The sequence below is a fragment of the Palaemon carinicauda genome, chromosome 1 (genome assembly GCF_036898095.1).
Source record: "Palaemon carinicauda isolate YSFRI2023 chromosome 1, ASM3689809v2, whole genome shotgun sequence".
Classification (NCBI taxonomy): Eukaryota; Metazoa; Arthropoda; class Malacostraca; order Decapoda; family Palaemonidae; genus Palaemon; species Palaemon carinicauda.
In genome coordinates, this window is record NC_090725.1 from 287,288,899 (window position 1) to 287,311,398 (window position 22,500).

General features: G+C 39.6%; 1 protein-coding gene across 2 annotated transcripts in view; it reads right to left on the reverse strand.

Moving 5' to 3' along the window:
- The window catches only part of LOC137645054 (uncharacterized), a 24,768-nt gene extending 3,588 nt beyond the window's left edge, over positions 1-21,180 (reverse strand). Inside the window, exons 1-4 of one of the 2 annotated variants that reach the window (XM_068377912.1) lie at positions 18,230-21,180; positions 17,182-17,333; positions 16,910-17,069; positions 8,830-9,024 (exon numbers count right to left, since the gene is read on the reverse strand). In XM_068377912.1, coding sequence (XP_068234013.1) covers positions 8,830-9,024; positions 16,910-17,069; positions 17,182-17,333; positions 18,230-21,138 — 3,416 coding nt within the window. In that variant the 5' untranslated portion in view covers positions 21,139-21,180. The remainder of the gene's footprint in view (positions 1-8,829; positions 9,025-16,909; positions 17,070-17,181; positions 17,334-18,229) is intronic. The other variant, XM_068377917.1, reaches the window with a different exon arrangement.
- Positions 21,181-22,500: the final 1,320 nt, after the last annotated feature.

The following is a 22,500-nucleotide window of genomic DNA, read 5'->3' on the forward strand; positions in this document are numbered from 1 at the left end:
TATCCCCTCTAAAAAGGCAGAAGAGTTGGTGGAGAGGATGGTTAAAAAGAGGGAACTCGTCGTACATAAGCCACAGTTGGCAAGACGACCCGTCTTCAGGAGACCCGTGGCGGAAGCGCCCTCGACCTCGCAGTCTGTCCCAATGCAAGGAAGGCAGGAACATTCCTCAGGACAATGGTCCCAATCAATGAATCCCTCCCGCTGGGGACCTTCTTCAACTCTCCAACCTACAGGAGTGCGTACTCATCCTCCAGAAGAGGACAGGCAGGCCGGTCATTCCGTAGAAGATAAGGTGAGAGGCCCCCCTCCCATGTCCAAGCCTCTGGTAGGGGGATGCCTTAGACTTTCTTGGCAAGCATGGAAGCTCCACGGAGCAGGTACGTGGACAGTAACAGTAGTTACTATTCACCCAGCAAGCAGGAAGTTTCTCCGGGTGAAGTGGGGTGCCCAGATTTTACAATTCAAGGCCCTGTGCTTCGGACTTTCCTCGGCGTCCCAGGTATTCCCGAGGGTGTTTACAAGAGTCTCCGTATGGGCACACGAACGGGGGATTCGTCTAATTCGATACCTGGACGACTGGCTACTCCTTTCTTCCTCAAAGGAAGACTTGAAGCAACAGGGCGAAGACCTGCTGCAATTATGCAAAAATCTGGGCATCACAGTCAACCTGGAAAAATCTCAGTTGACCCCGACCAACAGAATGACTTACTTGGGAATAGTTCTGGACTCATTACAGGTCAAGGCTTTTCCATCCTTAGACAGGCTGAACAACCTGGACCAAGTTCTGCATCCCTTCCTTCTAGGACATCCCAGAAGGGCGAAGGATTGTCAGAGGTTGGTGGGACATCTGGTGTCCTTAGAGAAGCTAGTTCCACACGGGAGGCAGAATCTAAGGAAAAGCCAATGGAATCTAAAGGAGAATTGGAACCAGAGAAGTTCCCAAGACAAAATGGTTCCAGTCCTTCAGGAAACCAGGCAAGCTCTAGAGTGGTGGCAGGATCGGGTACACACTCTAAAAGGGATGCCATTGTCCGCCGAACCTCCGGAAATCCTTCTGTTTACGGACGCATCGAAGGAGGGATGGGGTGCACATCTTCGGGAAAAGACAGTGGAGGGAAGATGGACAGAGGGGGAAAAGTCCCTACACATTAATGTCCTGGAGATGAGAGCGGTCCAAGAAGCCTGCAAACACTTCACGAAGGACTTGAGAGGGAACTCAGTGGCTCTGATGTCGGACAATGCTACCGTGGTGGCATATGTAAAGAAGGAGGGAGGACTGAAGTCGAAGGAGTTGTGCGATCTTGCTGTACAGATCCTGGAGTGGGCGGAAAAGGAGGAGGTCAACCTGACGGCAAGATTCATTCCAGGGAAGAAGAACGTCCTGGCAGACGGCCTCAGCAGAGTGGGACAAGTAGTAGCGACAGAGTGGTCCCTGCATCCACAAGTGGCAAGGTACGTCATTCAGATGTGGGGATCCCCGGTAATGGATCTTTTTGCAACAAGGGTGAACGCGCAACTCCCCGTATTCTGTTCTCCTGTCCCAAACCCGAAAGCAGCAATGGAGGACGCCTTTCAACACAGGTAGGACGGTCTCGACATCTACGCATTTCCACCCTTCTCCCTAATAAGACAAGTCCTCAAAAGGGTGAGGACGGCAATCTACCTAAGGATGACTTTGGTAGTGCCTTGGTGGCCGGAGAGACAGTGGTTCGCAGACCTAAAAAGCCTCGCCATTCTCCCTCCATGGCCTCTTCCCGACAAACCAATCTCTTGAGGCAGCCACACTTTCAGAGGTTTCACGAAAACCCACAATCCCTTCGTCTTCACGCCTGGAGGTTATCCAGTGCCTCCTGAAAAGACAAGGGTACTCGACTAAGACAGCTAAGAGGATGTCCCTTTACTTAAAAAAATCTTCCACGGCTGTCTACCAATCCAAATGGACGATGTTTGTTAGGTGGTGCAAGAACAAGAAGATAGAACCCTTAGAAGCATCAGTTCCCATTATAGCGGATTTCCTGGTCCATCTCAGGGATAAGATGGCCATGTCAGTCCCAGCGATTAAAGGAGTTTGTGCTTCCCTTGACTAAGTTTTCCTCTTGAAGGGCATAGATTTGGGATCTTCCAGACATATTTCCATGCTCATCAGGGCCTTCAAACAAGCATGTCCTCCTTCTTCCCCCAGAATCCCGTGTTGGGACCTGGCTGGGGTGCTAGACATGCTCCGTAAACCACCCTTCGAACCCTTGAAAGATATAGTGGACAAGAATCTCACGCTCAAAGCAGTCTTCTTGTTAGCGTTGGCCTCAGCTAAGAGGGTGGGCGAGCTACATGGGTTGTCGTATGAAGTCGAGCACTCTAGAGGGTGGAAGGAAATCACCTTTTAAGTATGTCCCCTCCTTCGTCGCCAAGACCCAGAATCCTTTCGTTTGGGATCCTAGGTTTGAAAGTTTTACGGTCCCAGCAATTCCGAACTCAGGTAATCAGGAAGATTTGAAATTGTGCCCTGTCAGGGTGATTAGGAAGTGTCTTAAAAGAACGGCAGGGCTCCGTCCGACTATTAAGGACCTCTTCGTATCTTGCAGTAAAACTAAAAAGAACATCTCCAAGAATACTGTTTCGTTTTGGCTCAGACAAGTAATTATTCAAGCTTATTCAGGTGAGGGGCTTACAGTACCAGTAAAGACCAGGGCTCATGATGTTTGAGGCCTAAGCACCTCTCTAGCGTTTGAAAAGAACATGTCGGTAGCTCAGGTTCTTCGAGCAGGAACTTGGTCTAATCAGTCGACATTCACTGCTCACTATCTCAAGGATTGTACGAGGAAGTCCCTGGATGGGTTTTCGATCGGGCCAGTCATCTCAGCGCTCCATCCGGTTTGACGGCTTAAGCCCCAGGTTCAATCGCGAATCACAAATGCTCTAGACACAAGTATGGTTATCTTTTGATTTCTCCTTCTTCCCCCTTTTTATCGTACTATCAGTCGTCCTCGGGTCTATTACACAATAGCCAAGTCTCAAGAGTCGACAATATTCATCAAGCACAACAAGGAATATTTTGAAGGGTAAGTGTTAGTTACACACTTAATGAGTCCTTTGTGTAGTTTATCCTACTTACCATCTATGTCTGGGAGGCACTCCACCTCCTAAAGTGTAAGTCTCCTAAGAAAGTGTTTCGAAGTAAGTCTCTGTGTCGGAACAAATCACAAATTTTTAGTAATTTTTATTTTTCCTAACAATACTTACCGAGAAACACTTTCGGGTCATGACCCCCCCAACCGTCCCCCAGTTGCCTCACTGTTCTTGAGCATTGTTCCTTACTTAAAACTTACTGAAGAATACGACCTGGCTAACATGTGGCCTACCCTGGGCATTGCCCTCGGGGCACATTCTCCCCCGCGAGACCTACCGCTATAGAGAATGGGAGTAGGGTAAACTACACAAAACTCTGGTCGTTTGAGAGGAGGTTCCAGTAACTCCTAAGAAAGTGTTTCTCGGTAAGTATTATTAGGAAAAATACAAATTACTAAAAATTTGTGATATATATATATATATATATATATATATATATATATATATATATATATATATATATATATATATATATATAAATATATATATATATATATATATATATATATATATATATATATATATATATATATATATATATATATATATATATATATATATATATATATATATATGTATATATATATATATATATATATATATATATATATATATATATATATATATATATATATATATATATATATATAAAAGGGTGTATACACATATTCATATTAATTCAAATCCCCCCAAAATATCCTATTATATCAAATTTGCTCTGCCACGGGCTCTAAGACTCATAGGAAAATACTGTTAATGATGAATATTTTTGCCCTGTCAAGGATTCGAATCAGTGGACAATAGCAATACAGGTAAACTTAGATCTTAGCCCATTCATCAGTAAATGTGCACACAAATAATAAATGAAGAATCATACATGCAGTTTTCTATGTCATCCTGAAACTAACTGGAACCCAGTTTATCCAGGGAGATGCTGTCTTCGATTTTTGGACGCCATTAAAATAAAGATTATATATTAGTTAATTGTAAAATTGAAAAGAAAGCAAAAGTAATAGAACAAAAAGAATTTCATTAATGGCATATTTAATATTATCAGAGGAGATTGATACAAATGCTTTGTAGTGGCTTCTTTTTGTACATGGTTTGAACACTACCCTCTACATGAAACCCACGATCTTACCATGGGTAATTGGTATGAGACTGAGCCCGGCAATGAGAGCAGTACATTCAAAGACAACCGGTACTACCAGGGCTTTAAGCACAAGCAGTACCAGGAAGACAAGAAGGCTACGAAGGATGTTATAAGATTCAACATCACGGCCACACAGGTAGAAACTGAAATCAACGGGATAATTTACTATCAAACAACAAGGACCAGATCCCTTGTTGCGAAGAACAACCCGGTCCCTCCTGTGTAGTACTTTCTGAAGAAGTCTAATGCCGTCTACAGTATTCCTACCAATGTCCAGTCCGTGGATGCCCTGGCCGTTATGTTAGAGTAATGATGATTAAACTTTCTAAACATTTGTCCTGCCATGTTCAGCAGGGTGCTATTAAGAGGTACCAACTCGTGGAGCACAACAAAAGCATCAAATAAGAAGACATCACTGGTAATACCATGATTATAGGCAAGGCCCCAGACAGTAGAAGAATAAGGACCCTGGAATCTAAAGGAGAATTGGAACCAGAGAAGTTCCCCAGACAAAATGGTTCCAGTCCTTCAGGAAACCAGGCAAGCTCTAGAGTGGTGGCAGGATCGGGTACACACACTAAAAGGGATGCCATTGTCTGCCGAACCTTCGGAAATCCTTCTGTTTACGGACGCATCGAAGGAGGGATGGGGTGCACATCTTGGGGAAAAGACAGCGAAGGGAAGATGGACAGAGGGGGAAAAGTCCCTACACATCAATGTCCTGGAGATGAGAGTGGTCCAAGAAGCCTGCAAACACTTCACAAAGGACTTGAGAGGGAACTCAGTGGCTCTGATGTCGGACAATGCTACCGTGGTGGCATATGTAAAGAAGGAGGGAGGACTGAAGTCGAAGGAGTTGTGCGATCTTGCCCTATAGATCCTGGAGTGGGCGGAAAAGGAGGAGGTCAACCTGACGGCAAGATTCATTCTGGGGAAGAAGAACGTCTTGGCAGACGGCCTCAGCAGAGTGGGACAAGTAGTAGCGACAGAGTGGTCCCTGCATCCACATGTGACAAGCTACGTCGTTCAGATGTGGGGATCCCCGGTAATGGATCTTTATGCAACAAGGGTGAACACACAACTCCCCGTATTCTGTTCTCCTGTCCCAGACCCGAAAGCAGCAATGGAGGATGCCTTTCAACACAGGTGGGACAGTCTCGACATCTACGCATTTCCATCCTTCTCCCTAATAAGACAAGTCCTCAACAGGGTGAGGACGGCAATCGACCTAATGATGACTTTGGTAGTGCCTTGGTGGCCGGAGAGAGAGTGGTTCGCAGACCTTAAAAGCCTCGTCATTCTCCCTCCGTGGCCTCTTCCCGACAAACCAGATCTCTTGGGGCAGCCACACTTTCAGAGGTTTCACGAAAACCCGCAATCCCTTTGTCTTCACGCCGGGAGGTTATCCGGTGCCTCCTGAAAAGACAAGGTTACTCAACTAAGACATCTAAGCGCATGTCCCTTTACTTAAGAAAATCTTCCACGGCTGTCTACCAATCCAAATGGACGCTGTTTGTTAGGTGGTGCAAGAGCAAGAAGATAGAACCCTTAGAAGCATCAGTTCCCATTATAGTGGATTTCCTGGTCCATCTCAGGGATAAGATTGCCATGTCAGTCCCAGCGATTAAAGGAGTTTGTGCTTCCCTTGGCCAAGTTTTCCCCTTGAAGGGCATAGATTTGGGATCTTCCAGACATATTTCCATGCTCATCAGGGCCTTCGAACAAGCATGTCCTCCTTCTTCCCCCAGAATCCCGAGTTGGGACCTGGCTAGGGTGCTAGACATGCTCCGTAAACCACCCTTCGAACCCTTAAAAGATATAGTGGACAAGAATCTCACGTTCAAAGCAGTCATCCTGTTAGCGTTGGCCTCAGCTAAGAGGGTGGGCGAGCTACATGGGTTGTCGTATGAAGTCAAGCACTCTAGATGGTGGAAGGAAATCACCTTTAAGTTTGTCCCCTCCTCCGTCGCCAAGACCCAGAATCCTTCCGTTTGGGATCTTGGGATTGAAAGTTTTACGGTCCCAGCAATTCCGAACTCAGGTAATCAGGAAGACTTGAAATTGTGCCCTGTCAGGGTGATTAGGAAGTATCTTAAAAGAACGGCGGGGCTCCGTCCAACTATTAAGAACCTCTGTATCCTGCGGTAAAACTAAAAAGAACATCTCCAAGAATACTGTTTCGCTTCGGCTCAGACAAGTAATTATTCAAGCTTATTCAGGTGAGGGGCTTACTGTACCAGTAAAGACCAGGGCTCATGATGTTAGAGGCCTAAGCACCTCTCTAGTGTTTGAAAAGAACATGTCGGTAGCTCAGGTTCTTCGAGCAGGAACTTGGTCTAATCAGTCGACATTCACCGCTCACTATCTCAAGGATTGTACGAGGAAGTCCCTGGATGGGTTTTCGATGGGGCCAGTCATCTCAGCGCTCCATCCGGTTTGACGGCTTAAGCCCCAGGTTCAATCGCGAATCACAAATGCTCTGGACACAAGTATGGTTATCTTTTGATTTCTCCTTCTTCCCCCTTATTCTCGTACTATCAGTCGTCCTCGGGTCTTTTACACAATAGACAAGTCTCAAGAGTCGACAATATTCATCAAACACAACAAGGAATATTTTGAAGGGTAAGTGTTAGTTACACACTTAATGAGTCCTTTGTGTAGTTTATCCTACTTACCATCGGGGTCTATGTCTGGGAGGCACTCCCACCTCCTAAAGTGTAAGTCTCCTAAGAAAGTGTTTCGAGGTAAGTCTGCGTCGGAACAAATCACAAATTTTTAGTAATTTGTATTTTTCCTAACAATACTTACCGAGAAACACTTTCTGGTCATGACTCCCCCAACTGTCCCCCAGTTGCCTCACTGTTCTTGAGTATTGTTCCTTACTTAAAACTTACTGAAGAATATGACCTGGATAACATGTGGCCTACCCTGGGCATTGTCCTCGGGGCACGTTCTCCCCCGCGAGACCTACCGCTATAGAGAATGGGAGTAGGGTAAACTACTCAAAACTCTGGTCGTTTGAGAGGAGGTTCCAGTAACTCCTAAGAAAGTGTTTCTCGGTAAGTATTGTTAGGAAAAATACAAATTACAAAAAATTTGTGATATATATATATATATATATATATATATATATATATATATATATATATATATATATATATATATAAAAGGGTGTATACACATATTCATATTAATTCAAATCCCCCAAAATATCCTATTATATCAAATTTGCTCTGCCACGGGCTCTAAGACTCATAGGAAAATACTGTTGATGATGAATATTTTTGCCCTGTCAAGGATTCGAATCAGTGGACAATAGCAATCCAGGTAAACTTAGATCTTAGCCCATTCGTCAGTAAATGTGCACACAAATAATAAATGAAGAAACATACATGCAGTTTTCTGTGTCATCCTGAAACTAACTGGAACCCAGTTTATCCAGGGAGATGCTGTCTTCGATTTTTGGACGGCATTAAAATATAGATTATATATTAGTTAATTGTAAAATCGAAAAGAAAGCGAAAGTAATAGAACAAAAAGAATTTCATTAATGGCATATTTAATATTATCAGAGGAGGTTGATACAAATGCTTTGTAGTGGCTTCTTTTTGTACATGGTTTGAACACTACCCAGGGCTTTAAGCACAAGCTGTACCAGGAAGACAAGAAGGCTACGAAGGATATAAGATTCAACATCACGGCCACACAGGTAGAAACTGAAATCAACGGGATAATTTACTATCAAACAACAAGGACCAGATCCCTTGTTATGAAGAACAACCCGGTCCCTCCCGTGTAGTACTTTCTGAAGAAGTCTAATGCCGTCTATTCTTACCAATGTCCAGTCCATGGATCCCGTGGCCGTTATGTTAGAGTAATGATGATGAAACTTTCTAAACGTTTGTCCTGCCATGTTCAGCAGGGTGGTATTAAGAGGCACCAACTCCTGGAGCACAACAAAAGCATCAAATGAGAAGACTGGTAATACCATGATTATAGGCAAGGCCCCAGACAGTAGAAGAATAAGGACCCTGCAGGCCCTGCTCATGCATCAGGGAAAGCTGAACTTCTAATACTACACATGAGATATTCCTCCTCCCCTCCTGCCATAGATAAGAACACCAACCAACCCCTCGCCAACATTGACAAGCATGAGGATGATCAGTGACCTGACAGCCTGCCTGTGACTGAGACTCTCCCGAGAAGCCCCCTCAGCTATTCAGGAAGCAACTCGGGACTCACTGGACCTGGGAGTTGAGTCGCAGAACAGCTTGCCTGACATTGAGCTCCACTCTGGGAGCATCTCGGCCAATCAACACCCAGCACTGGGAGCTCAGATGAGAATTTCTTAGACCTTGTCTATTTCCGATGTATGAGCGTAGCAGCAGCCTGACTGTGATGGATCTTCTTCCAGCAAGCACCTTAGCCAATGGGAGAGCAGCTTGATCCCAGACTCGGTACTGCCTCCGCTCACAGGGAGCAATCGGCGACCAGATCTCTATAATGTCAAGGTTAATGGTTGAATAATAAAAGCATAATGGAAAACTTACCAAAAAATGCCGTAATCTGCTCCAATGCAACCCTTCACGAGTCTGTCTAATTTATGTCTTTCTCTGGATGATGTAGGCCTCAAGCATGTGGGCAAGACGACTGCAAAGCGAACCAGGACTCCTGAATCAATCAGCTGTTGGATCAGTTGTTTTGGATCATCTTTGCATCTTGGGAAATACAAACTCTTGAATTCCCTGTTGGAAAGAATGTAATATCTTTTTTAGTAGTCATAAAGTTATTGCATTTTCAATTTTGCAAGGTAGATCTTGGTTATCTCACTAGTTTCCCTTTTGCAGAAACTGCATCCCAATAACTTATCTTGAGGAATTATCGTACCAGGTATTGCTAGAGGTTACTTATTTTGGGTCTCTAAGCAAATGTTGGTTAATAGACCAAAAGCCAGTTGAAATGAAAAAAGCCCATGTAATGCTTTCAAATGAACCATAGTCGCTGTAAAGAATTCCGGGCGAATAATACTGTATGCTAAGAAATATGTCTATTATGTGATGTCCTTGGGTAACCTTCTCTTATTCTAAAAGAACAATTGTCTTATGTTCGACTAACCTGTCATTAAACGTTGAATACTTAGGCATCCATCCATCCAACATTAGTAATGGCATTTATAGAATCTCGTAAATAGTACGAGCATATCATTTAAAGTAATTAATTGGTTTATTCTATAAATGTGAAGATGCAAAATATGATTGTCAATTGACAAGACCCTAAGAATTCTAGTGATCTGCTGGACTGGGGTTCAAGACCTGTTTAAGCTTGATAGTTTTTTGCAGTATTTGCAACCTCACCCTCCTTGAGAGCTAAGGGTAGGGGTTTGAGGAGCTTATAAATCTACTTGCTGAGTTATCAGCAGCCATTGTCTAGCCCTCCATGGTCCTAGCTTGGGTGGTGAGGAAGCTTAGGTGCTAATAATAGTATATATGGTCATTTTCTAGGCCATTATCCTGCTAACCTGGGAAGTGTTACTGCCCCTTGCTTCTGCCTTGCATGAGCGACCTTTAGACCTTTAAACTAGCGTTATTTTTGGGCACTTATCACTTATCATTTACTAGCTCCTTCACGAAAAAAGTGCAGCAAAAAGTAACAGATATATTGGACTCAATTAAAGCAGTAATGATATATTCTAGTGCCATTGCAATCCTCTGATTTAAATATTCTCCATTTGGCCAAAAGCATTTCATTTTTATTGTAGCAAAAAAGAAGTACCTAACTTTTCCCACCCTTTTTAGTTCCTTGCTCCTCTCTTTCTGAGGGCACATTACAGAGACTTTCTTCTGAACTAAGGCAATGTTGCGATATGATTAATCTTCAGAAAAGATGGTGGGGCTTTTAAAGGTTACCAAAAAAGAAGTACCTAACTTTTCCCACCCTTTTTAGTTCCTTGCTCCTCTCTTTCTGAGGGCACATTACAAGGACTTTCTTCTGAACTAAGACAATGTTGCGATATGATTAGTCTTCTGATGAGGTGCTGTGGCTTTTAAAGGTTTCTAATTGTTCTGTCTTGTTCCATGTAATTCATTATGTTTCTGTGGAACTGATGTTTATATTAAGATTTAAGTCACTTTCTTAATGTACCGTATTATTCAATGTGGATGAATCGTTTTGGTATTTTGTCTTTCGTAAATAATCACTAGCGATAGAGTAGTTATGATAATATCCCCTTAAACCCTCAATTACATGCTAATGTAGCCGGTGTGACGGTCTGAACGATCCCCCGGGCTCAGAATTCTCCTTGACATTGTATAATAGTTCTTTTCCGTCATTAGCTCGCTTCGCTCGCATGAAAATAAAACATCAAGCTCGTATGTACTGGCAAGCGGTAATGTTGAGCTGCGCACGCTAACATTACGGGAAAATAAAACACCAACCTCGTATGCACTGGCAAATGGTAATGTTCGCGCATGCGCAGGTTATCAAGGAGAATTCTGAGACCGGGGGATTGTTCAGACCATCACACTGGCGTTTGCTATCGGTCCAACTTCCCTTTGCATTAGCAAGATGTCAAGGTAAATGTCATGTCTTTTAAAACTTGTCCAGGTCTTTTTATTCTCAAATAACTAAGTATTCCTTAATCACAGTGTCTATCTACAAACAAAAGTCCCTGTTCCCTTCCTCAACACTATCAAACCGGTGACATAAACAAACACATTTTTTCACTAAAACTTCAATGATGTTCTGTGTACTGAGCTTGTTTAATGAACTGAACAGTGAACTTGCCTAGGGAATTAATGATCTCTTCTGCATTAGATTCGTTTATCGCTCTGATACAGAAAGGCAAAGGGTCGATTCAAGAGAAGTTAGATTATGAGAAATTGCTTTAAGGAGACTGAATATTTCTAAGGTGAATCTAGGATCTTTACATGATGTTGGGTTGTCAACTTTATGCAGATAAAATAAAGTTTTGGTGGCCTGTAGGTAACGTCCTTGACTAGGGTTCAAGTTCCATTAAAACTCGTTCGTTCCTTTGGTCGCTGCAACCTCACCTTCACCATCCTTTTGAGCTAAGGATAGGTTGTTTGTGTAGAACCTATAGGTCTACGTGTTGAGTCATCAGCAGCCATTGCGTGTCCCTCCCTGATCGTAGCTTGGGTGGAGAGGGAGTTGCCCATACGTATAGTATACGTTGTCAGTCTCTAGGGCATTACTAAGGCAATGTCACTGTCTTTAAGGTAATGTCACTGTCTTTGCCTCTGCTATTCATGGGTAGAACCTATAGGTGTACGTGTTGAGTCATCAGCAGCCATTGCGTGTCCCTCCCTGATCGTAGCTTGGGTGCAGAGGGAGCTGACCATACGTATAGTATACGTTGTCAGTCTCTAGGGCATTGCTATGGCAATGTCACTGTCTTTGCCTCTGCTATTCATGGGTAGAACCTATAGGTCTACGTGTTGAGTCATCAGCAGCCATTGCGTGTCCCTCCCTGATCGTAGCTTGGGTGGAGAAGGAGTTGCTCATACGTATAGTATACATTGTCAGTCTCTAGGGCATTACTATGGCAATGTCACTGTCTTTGCCTCTGCTATTCATGGGTAGAACCTATAGGTCTACGTGTTGAGTCATCAGCAGCCATTGCGTGTCCCTCCCTGATCGTAGCTTGGGTGGAGAGGGAGTTGCCCATACGTATAGTATACGTTGTCAGTCTCTAGGGCATTACTAAGGCAATGTCACTGTCTTTAAGGTAATGTCACTGTCTTTGCCTCTGCTATTCATGGGTAGAACCTATAGGTGTACGTGTTGAGTCATCAGCAGCCATTGCGTGTCCCTCCCTGATAGTAGCTTGGGTGCAGAGGGAGCTGACCATACGTATAGTATACGTTGTCAGTCTCTAGGGCATTGCTATGGCAATGTCACTGTCTTTGCCTCTGCTATTCATGGGTAGAACCTATAGGTCTACGTGTTGAGTCATCAGCAGCCATTGCGTGTCCCTCCCTAATCGTAGCTTGGGTGGAGAGGGAGTTGCCCATACGTATAGTATATGTGGTCAGTCTCAGGGCTCTACTATGGCAATGTCACTGTCTTTGCCTCTGCTATTCATGAGAGGTCTTTAAACCTTTAAAAGCCCACTGACCTACTCATGTTTCACAAGCTGAAGAGTCTTGTGGATTCGGTGATACCAAGCCTAGTGGCTTCCTAACACAGGAAATTAATGATTCCCCAATTACCATCCCCAATTACCATTAGGCAAAGGTCCTCACTGCATGAACCTTTTCTGGCAAGATTTTCTAAATGATCATAAATATTACAAGTGAGAACATAATCTGTACTGGTATATATATGTTAGTATCCCTTTTCTGGCAAGATTTTCTAAATGATCATAAACATTACAAGTGAGAACATAACCTGTACTGGTATATATATGTTAGTTTATATCATAGCAGAGATTGTGGCATTTTATAATGATGGACGTCGCAATAACGACAAGAGAAAACCCCATCTTGAAATCCCAGAAGAAAACAACTAAAACTGACTTTGTGTTGAAGCTAACCCCATTGCCTTATGAAGTCTATCCCTTTATGCATATTGCCATAGGTCTTGAAGTCATCATAACATAGGCCTCATTAAGTGTTCCCAAAATATCTACCATAGGCTTTCTAGACAAATTTAACCCTAGAACATAGCATCTCTTGATTCTGTTCTTGTCTTTCATCACAGCTTTAAACAGATCAGATATTACATACCCATACTAAAGTACTCGTAGAAGTTTAACGACCCTAGATTAGTTTGCCCAGTCCTTCATCCTATGAGTCTTGATGTTAGGAAGTTCTTTGCATAAAGAGGGATGTCAGATTAAAGTGAATCTGTTATAATATTGTAATTTTCCTTCCAGGATTAGATAACTTTACCTTTTTTTTATCTATACATCAGGACAATGCTGTGTCAAATATTGCGATGAGCATAAAAGCAGTTTGAACGTCAAGCCTGTAGAATTGAAACTATATTCAACTTTCGGTCGGCTCTATCTTTTGTCCATGACAAAACTTTACTTAGCTTGAAAAGGTAGAAGATATGTCTTAGCATCATTTTCTTATGTGGGAATAAGTATGAATGATATATGGTGTACTTGGTACATACATATATATATATATATATATATATATATATATATATATATATATATATATATATATATATATGTGTGTGTGTGTGTGTGTATTATATATATAATACATATATATATATATTATGTATATATATATATATGTATTATATATATAATACATATATATATATATATATATATATATATATATATATATATATATATATATATATATATATATATATATATATATATATATATATATGTATTATATATGTATTATATATATATTATATATATATACTGTATATATATATATATATATATATATATATATATATATATATATATATATATATATATATATATATATATATATATATATATATATATGACTAAAGAAAGTAATTAGGAAACGGGAATTTTATCAAATCTATAAAAAGAAGAAAATTATAACTGGCAAGCAATAGAAGAACTAATGTTATACTTATCTACTGAAATGAAAGTATGACCCATAAAATCAAATCTAGAATCACATCTATACAAGTTGATGCCCCAGTGCTTGGCTTAATGCCTAAATCCTATATTCAATTCAATATCTAAACAAGTGAACTACAGGAGTAAGGCAACAGATACTAACCAACAAGTTATGAATATTTTACATCGTAAATAATGCATTTGAAACCGAAGCCTTCAACCACATTAGTAGCACAGGGTTAGGCTTAAATTCAGGGCTTATTAGAACTTGTATGCCTTATTAACAATGTTGATAACTGAATACTTCCATCGGGTATGGTCAGCTGTAGCATAATTGTTAGTCTGCAAATAGATCTAAAAAGGTTATATTTGAATTGGACTGGAATTCAAATGATTTGGACTGTGAAATGCAACTTCATCAATGGAAATTTACAAGATAAATGGAATGGGAGTGTCAACTGGAAGGCCTGTGTTATGCCGTGATTAAAGAGCATTGCAATAGATGGTTAGTGAATCTTACGAAAAGTTGGGTTTGTGACTTATTTCAGATTAAAGATTATCAGATTTTGAGGTTTGTGATTAACTTAGGTTTGTGACTTTCTTCAGGTTAAATATTAACAGACAGGGGTTTGTGACTTCTTTTAGATTAAAGATTGGCCGACTTTGAGGTTTGTGATTAACTTAAGTTTGTGACTTATTCTAGGTTAAAGATTAGCAGATTTTGAGGTTAGTGATTAAATTAGGTATGTGACTTATTTTAGGTTAAAGATTAGCAGACTTTGAGGTTTGTGATTAAATTAGGTATGTGACTTCTTTTAGGTTAAAGATTGGCCGACTTTGAGGTTTGTGATTAACTTAAGTTTGTGACTTATTCTAGGTTAAAGATTAGCAGATTTTGAGGTTTGTGATTAAATTAGGTTTGTGACTTATTCTAGGTTAAAGATTAGCAGATTTTGAGGTTTGTGATTAACTTAGGTTTGTGACTTATTTTAGGTTAAAGATTAGCAGACTTTGAGGTTTGTGATTAACTTAGGTTTGTGGCTTATTCTAGGTTAAAGATTGGCCGACTTTGAGGTTTGTGATTAACTTAGGTTTGTGACTTATTCTAGGTTAAAGATTAGCAGATTTTGAGGTTTGTGATTAACTTAAGTTTGTGACTTATTCTAGGTTAAAGATTAGCAGATTTTGAGGTTTGTGATTAACTTAGGTTTGTGACTTATTTTAGGTTAAAGATTAGCAGACTTTGAGGTTTGTGATTAACTTAGGTTTGTGGCTTATTCTAGGTTAAAGATTGGCCGACTTTGAGGTTTGTGATTAACTTAGGTTTGTGGCTTATTCTAGGTTAAAGATTAGCAGATTTTGAGGTTTGTGATTAACTTAGGTTTGTGACTTGTATGAGGTTAAAGATTGGCCAACTTTGAGGTTTGTGATTAAATTAGGTTTGTGACTTGTATGAGGTTAAAGATTGGCCAACTTTGAGGTTTGTGATTAAATTAGGTTTGTGACTTGTATGAGGTTAAAGATTGGCCAACTTTGAGGTTTGTGATTAAATTAGGTTTGTGACTTGTTTTAGGTTAAAGATTGGCCGACTTTGAGGTTTGTGATTAACTTAGGGTTGTGACTTGTTTTGGGTTAAAGATGAGCAGACTTTGCGGTTTGTGATTAAATTAGGTTTGTGGCTTATTCTAGGTTAAAGATTAGCAGATTTTGAGGTTTGTTATCAACTTAGGTTTGTGACTTGTTTTAGGTTAAAGATTGGCCAACTTTGAGGTTTGTGATTAACTTAGGTTTGTGACTTGTATGAGGTTAAAGTTTAGCAGACTTTGAGGTTTGTGATTAACTTAGGTTTGTGACTTGTATGAGGTTAAAGATTGGCCAACTTTGAGGTTTGTGATTAAATTAGGTTTGTGACTTGTATGAGGTTAAAGTTTAGCAGACTTTGAGGTTTGTGATTAACTTAGGTTTGTGACTTGTATGAGGTTAAAGATTGGCCAACTTTGAGGTTTGTGATTAAATTAGGTTTGTGACTTGTTTTAGGTTAAAGATTGGCCGACTTTGAGGTTTGTGATTAACTTAATTTTGTGACTTGTTTTAGGTTAAAGATTAACAGACTTTGCGGTTTGTGATTAAATTATGTTTGTGGCTTATTCTAGGTTAAAGATTAGCAGATTTTGAGGTTTGTTATCAACTTAGGTTTGTGACTTGTTTTAGGTTAAAGATTGGCCAACTTTGAGGTTTGTGATTAACTTAGGTTTGTGACTTGTATGAGGTTAAAGTTTAGCAGACTTTGAGGTTTGTGATTAACTTAGGTTTGTGACTTGTATGAGGTTAAAGATTGGCCAACTTTGAGGTTTGTGATTAAATTAGGTTTGTGACTTGTATGAGGTTAAAGATTGGCCAACTTTGAGGTTTGTGATTAAATTAGGTTTGTGACTTGTATGAGGTTAAAGATTGGCCAACTTTGAGGTTTGTGATTAACTTAGGTTTATGACTTGTTTTAGGTTAAAGATTGGCCAACTTTGAGGTTTGTGATTAACTTAGGTTTGTGACTTGTATGAGGTTAAAGTTTAGCAGACTTTGAGGTTTGTGATTAACTTAGGTTTGTGACTTGTATGAGGTTAAAGTTTAGCAGACTTTGCGGTTTGTGATTAAATTAGGTTTGTGACTTGTATGAGGTTAAAGATTGGCCAACTTTGAGGTTTGTGATTAACTTAGGTTTGTGACTTGTATGAGGTTAAAGTTTAGCAGACTTTGCGGTTTGTGATTAAATTAGGTTTGTGGCTTATTCTAGGTTAAAAATTGGCCGACTTTGAGGTTTGTGATTAACTTAGGGTTGTGACTTATTTTAGGTGAATGTTTAGCAGACTTTGAGGTTTGTGATTAACTTAGGTTTGTGACTTGTATGAGGTTAAAGTTTAGCAGACTTTGAGGTTTGTGATTAACTTAGGTTTGTGACTCATTTTAGGGTAAAAATTAGCAGATTTTGAGGTTTGTGACTCATTTTAGGTTAAAGATTGACAGATTTTAAAAGTTAGTGATTAACTAACTTTTTTCCATACATGGGCGTCAGGCTACTTGCCACATCACAAGCCCACCGCCTCCTTTCTTTGTTGACATCTGGAAGGATGAGTGATATCCATTCATGATATCCATCTGAAACAAGGGCCCCTGATATCCTGTCTATAGATGACACATCAACATTTATATCTGTTGAAGAACAACAAACCAAAGATAACATGAAATAAAATCAGACTGATATTGTTTAATGGCTCTCTGCAATATGTGACATTCAAGTGAAATGTTTAACACCAAGACTTACAGAAGTCTTTCATCTTGTCGGCTTTATTAAGACTTAGCTTCCTGAGTTGATTGAAGGAATTCAAGTTACCAACACTTACGCTTAAGCTCTTCATTGTTTCTGGAACGGAGCATATAGGTGGCATGGGACCCATATATGACGTCACTTGGCAGCTGTTGAAAGAAAATAAATCGTGAAAATCCAAATATACATTTACTTTATATAGTGTATATATATATATATATATATATATATATATATATATATATATATATATATATATATATATATATATATATATATATATATATATATATATATATAATGTTGCTGGTGGATAATGTGGGAGGGTGGGCTGTGGCACCCTAGCAGTACCAGCTGAACTCGGTTGAGTCCCTTGTTAGGCTGGAGGAACGTAGAGAGTAGAGGTCCCCTTTTTGTTTTGTTTCATTTATTGATGTCAGCTACCTCCCAGAATTGGGGGAAGTGCCTTTATATATATACATATATATATATATATATATATATATATATATATATATATATATATATATATATATATATATATATCATCATTGTCATCATCATCTCCTCCTACGCCTATTGACGCAAATGTCCTCGGTTAGACCTTCATCTTCTGTTGTTATAACAGATCCTTCCCTCTTTTTGATGGGTATGTGCTTCTTCTTCTTTGCCCCCCCCCCCCCCCAGAGATTTCATTATTAATTCTATGAGCAATTATTGCTTATAACTGCTCTCTGAATTCATAGCTTTATCAGCCTCACCTGTTTTCTTGTCTAAATTCTCTCCCCAGTCATTCCTGACTATTCTTTTGACTTCACTCTCAATACTGAAATACTTAGAATGTTCTACCTTGTAATTTTTATTACTTCCTAATGAAATTCCTAAGATGAAGCTACCTGTTAAAACTATGAAACTGTAGCTTAAATTAAGGTGGCAACTTTTGTCGAGGTAGTTATCATATTAATAATTTCTAGTGTTCTTCTTTGCTGAAGAATATAGGTAAGTTTTCACATATCAAATATTCCCTCCAGTAGAAATAACTTACCTTTGAAAGACCCTGCCTAGGTCATCCATTGTTTCCTCAGGACGAGACTTCTGATACCGGAAGTGATCTTGAAGGGATATATTCAAAGCCAGTTCATGTTTGCTGAGCTCCTTCCATAGTAAAGTAGGGTCTGAGAATTCACTGTTAAGATTTATGTACACTTTCCCCTTAAATGCACCCTTTTTAAGTACTGGCAAAACTTTAAAAGCTTCATTATATTCTGTCAAGTTGCAGTCACAGATTGTAATATGTTTCTTCCTTAGTTTTAACAACCTCACTTGGAATCCCTTATCCTTGATATCCTGCAGCAAATCTGTTATTTCGAGAAGATCTACATTGACCTCGATGTCAATATTCACTTTGCATCCTTCAATAGGCTCAATTTTCAGATCCTTCATTATTACAGTGTATTCTTCTACATTGTCATCATTAATGAAGATGCTACCCACTCTAAACCTATGGATACACAGTAACTGAAACAGCTGTTTACAAGCACCAGAAAAATCTCCCTTGACATCTACAGCTATTCTCACTTGGTGTGCTTCCTTAGAGGGCTTCTTCAGGGCCTTCATGAGAGAGATGTAAGCAGACAGAGAAGCATCTGTTATTTGGATATCACCTACAAGAACGCCGGGTTGACTACTGATGTAGGAGGCAACAAATGCCTCACATCGGACTGTATTGAGGATGGTCATCCAGGCATTTGTGTTATCTATGCCAGTTCTTTGAAGTAGATGTAGTGCTTCTAACTTGCAGTTCTCCTCTACCTCCTCCTTATATTGGAAAAACATATCTATAAGGCAGACGAAGACATTCTGATATTTAGTTACATCGTATGTCGATGAGCCATGAAGTTTCTTCAAGATGGTCTGGATGATGGACGATGCCTTGTATTTTGGGTCGATTTGGCCTATTATTCCAGCAGCAATGTTATGCAGTAAACCTTCGTTAGACTTCGATTTCAAAAGTCTCCAACGTGCATAACAATAGATATCGTCGGCAACATCTTCATGGATATTTCTTAAATTGAGGTTGTCTACAAACTTTTTCAAAGTTTCGTCATTTTCATAGTTTTGACCTTTCTTTATTGTCATCCAAATATAAAAGGCTGCTAGATATTCCTGCAAATGTTTGTGAGGAAAACTGTATGTTCCAAATGAATCTGGTATGTACAGAAGAAAGGCTCCTAACATTTCTTGTGTGGGCATCTTGTGAATTTCACAAACCTTCTCAAGTCTGTCAAATGCTTCTTTTGAAAGTTCACAATGGTTATTTTTCAAGGTAATAAGGGATTCTTTACCCAGATTGTACAAAAATATATTGATTTTTTTGTCAATCTCGCCAACATCTACTTGCCATAGGATTTCACTAGACCGTAAACGTTCTTTGAGCCTGATTTTGTACATTTGAAATATCTCGGCCAATACTTTAGGAACAACGCCATTTCTAACATCTGCATTGCCACATGTCCAAAGCCTACTAACTACAGCTAGATTATGTGGTAGCTTCCAAAAATAATCTTGATAAAACTCTGAACTTTTAAGTTTCTTCAAGATAATTTTGATATCCCTTGTACCAAGAGGTGTTTCATGAATTTCATTGAAATATTTTTTTATAAATTCATATTGGTTGCGTGAAGCTAATCCAAGTAACTTAATATGTTTCATTGTGATGTAGTGATACTCCAATTTTTGTTTAATGTACTTCAACTTTTCTGGTCTAGCTGTTATCACAAGTGTCATTCCAAAGGACTTCTTGAGTTGCAGTAGTTCATCAAAGAGATTAACTGAAGACTCGTTCATTTCGTCAAGACCATCCAGGATGACAAGAACTTTCTGATGAAGTATGACTTTTTGCAAATCCCCGGGCTTAAAATCTTTTGAAAGCTTGGGCATCAAATACTGCAGCATACTTTCAAATGATTTGGTAACCATGTTTCTACACTCAGCCTTTAGCAAGTGATCATGTGCAACCAGATGGTTCATGGTACTCTGCTGTATACTCCAGTCACATATAATTTTCTTAGTTAGCGTCGTTTTACCAGCACCAGCTGGACCGCTGATCACAACAACGGAGTCAACTAGATTTTGTTTGTCATCTGTTAAAATCACATCATAGGACATAGATCTCTCGGTACCATCTTCATTTTCTATTTTCATTTCAGTTTCTGTGTAGATTTCATCAAGAGGAAGGCTCACATTTACCTTATGATTCACTATTGTTATGTGATTTTCAAAACTCTTATCATATTGCTCTAGTACTTCTTCCACTCCTCTCTTGTTAACATACTCAGACTGTGCATCAAAGAAGAGCTGATTTTTATACTCTTCGTACGTTTTGGGCTCAAAATCATCATAAAGAAATCTCAAAATCATACTTTCTACATTGGTAATCATTTCATCGGTAACCGAATCTGCGAGATTATAAATCTCTCCACTATATTCCACAATTCTAATTAATTGAGCTTTGAGTTCATTTGTTTCCTCAATTAATTTTTGATTAGTGTATACAATGTGCTCGTGAGCAATTTGATTTCGTTTGTTCTTGATAATTGAGAGGAGGGATTCGATACTGTTCCCATCATCTTTCCCCCAGTTTTCATCTGTGTTCCCTGCAAGGCCATGACTCCCATTCTTAAGACAACTGTACAGAAGTGTTATGTCAAATGTAGCCCCTCCTGGATCAGCATCTACTTTTCTCCGCTGAGCGTCATACAAATTTTTCTTGAGGGTACTCTTGTTTATTCCTCGGCGTTCGTAGAAGTCTAAAAGCGGCTCGTTATGCTCTCTTGCGGCAGATCCCTTTTCGAAGACAAAGTGGAAAACTTTTGTTACAACTTTCTTGTATATGCAAGTCAAACGTGCAAGATTAACATCCTCATTGCCAAATGTTGTTAGGGATTGCAGCATATTGACGGTTTAGAGTGCCAAGTTGATAGAAGTATTTTAAAGTCTGTAAGTGAACAAGAGAAGCTGTTAGAGGATCACAGTAATGGAGTTTGAGAACATTCATTAAAGTTTTTTGTTTTTTTCCCAAAGACTGTATCAACCCAAAAATGATCTTGGCATCACAAAATAAAGTTATGCAGTATTTCAATGATAAGGAGACTTCAGATTTTCTTAATCCTATCAACTATACGCTGTCCAATATTTTAAGACATTTAACTCTGACCTTACAAATCATGAATCTAATATATGAATTGTTACAAAATAGTTTTTATATCTTTAAATCTTTTTATGATATCTCCTGACATCAAGCTACTATTATGGAACCTTTCGAATAGTTTGCTACGCCCCCCCCCCCAAAAAAAAAGAAAACTTGCAGGATAAACGAATTCTTTACTTTCACTCTGCAGTGACACGTGTATGCAGTTATGATTTCTCTTTTCGAAAAGCATGCAAAACAATTGTCTATTTCTTTTAGCGATGCATATTTGCACCGACTCGCAGCGGTGCCCTTTTAGCTCGGAAAAGTTTCCTGATCGCTGATTGGTTGGACGAGATAATTCTAACCAATCAGCGATCAGGAAACTTTTCCGAGCTAAAAGGGCACCGCTGCGAGTCGTTGCAAATCTGCATTGCTAAAAGAAATTGACTAGTTAGATTTTCACATTGCCCTTAGTCTCATTGACATCCTTTTTAGACTAAGTAACTTGGTTGAGGGTATACTCGGCCACACTATTCTATGTAATTTCTCTTCCTCTTGTTTTGTTCAAGTTTTTATAGTTTATATAGGAAATATTTTTTTTAATGATTTCAGTGTTCTTAAGATATTTTATTTTTCCTTGTTTCCTTTCCTCACTGGGCTATTTTCCCTGTTGGAGTCCCTGGGCTTATAGCATCCTGCTTTTCGAACTATAGTCCATTTCTTTTAGCGATGCATAGTTGCATCGACTCGCAGCGGTGCCCTTTTAGCTCGGAAAAGTTTCGTGATCGCTGATTGGTTGGAATTATCTCGTCCAACCAATCAGCGATCCGGAAACTTTTCCGAGCTAAAAGGGCACCGCTGCGAGTCGGTGCAACTATGCATCGCTAAAAGAAATGGACTATAGTATTCTTTATTCATTCACCGCTGAGTAACCTTGACGCAGGAATCTATTTTCATCTGCACATCATCTATTGACGCAAAGGGCCTCGGTTAGCTTTCGTCAGTCGTCTCTATTTTGAGCTTTTAATTTAATACGTCTCCATTCATCATTTATTTCGCGCTTCATAATCCTCAGCCATGTAGGCCTGGGTCTTCCAACTCTTCTAGTGGCTTGTGAACTCCAG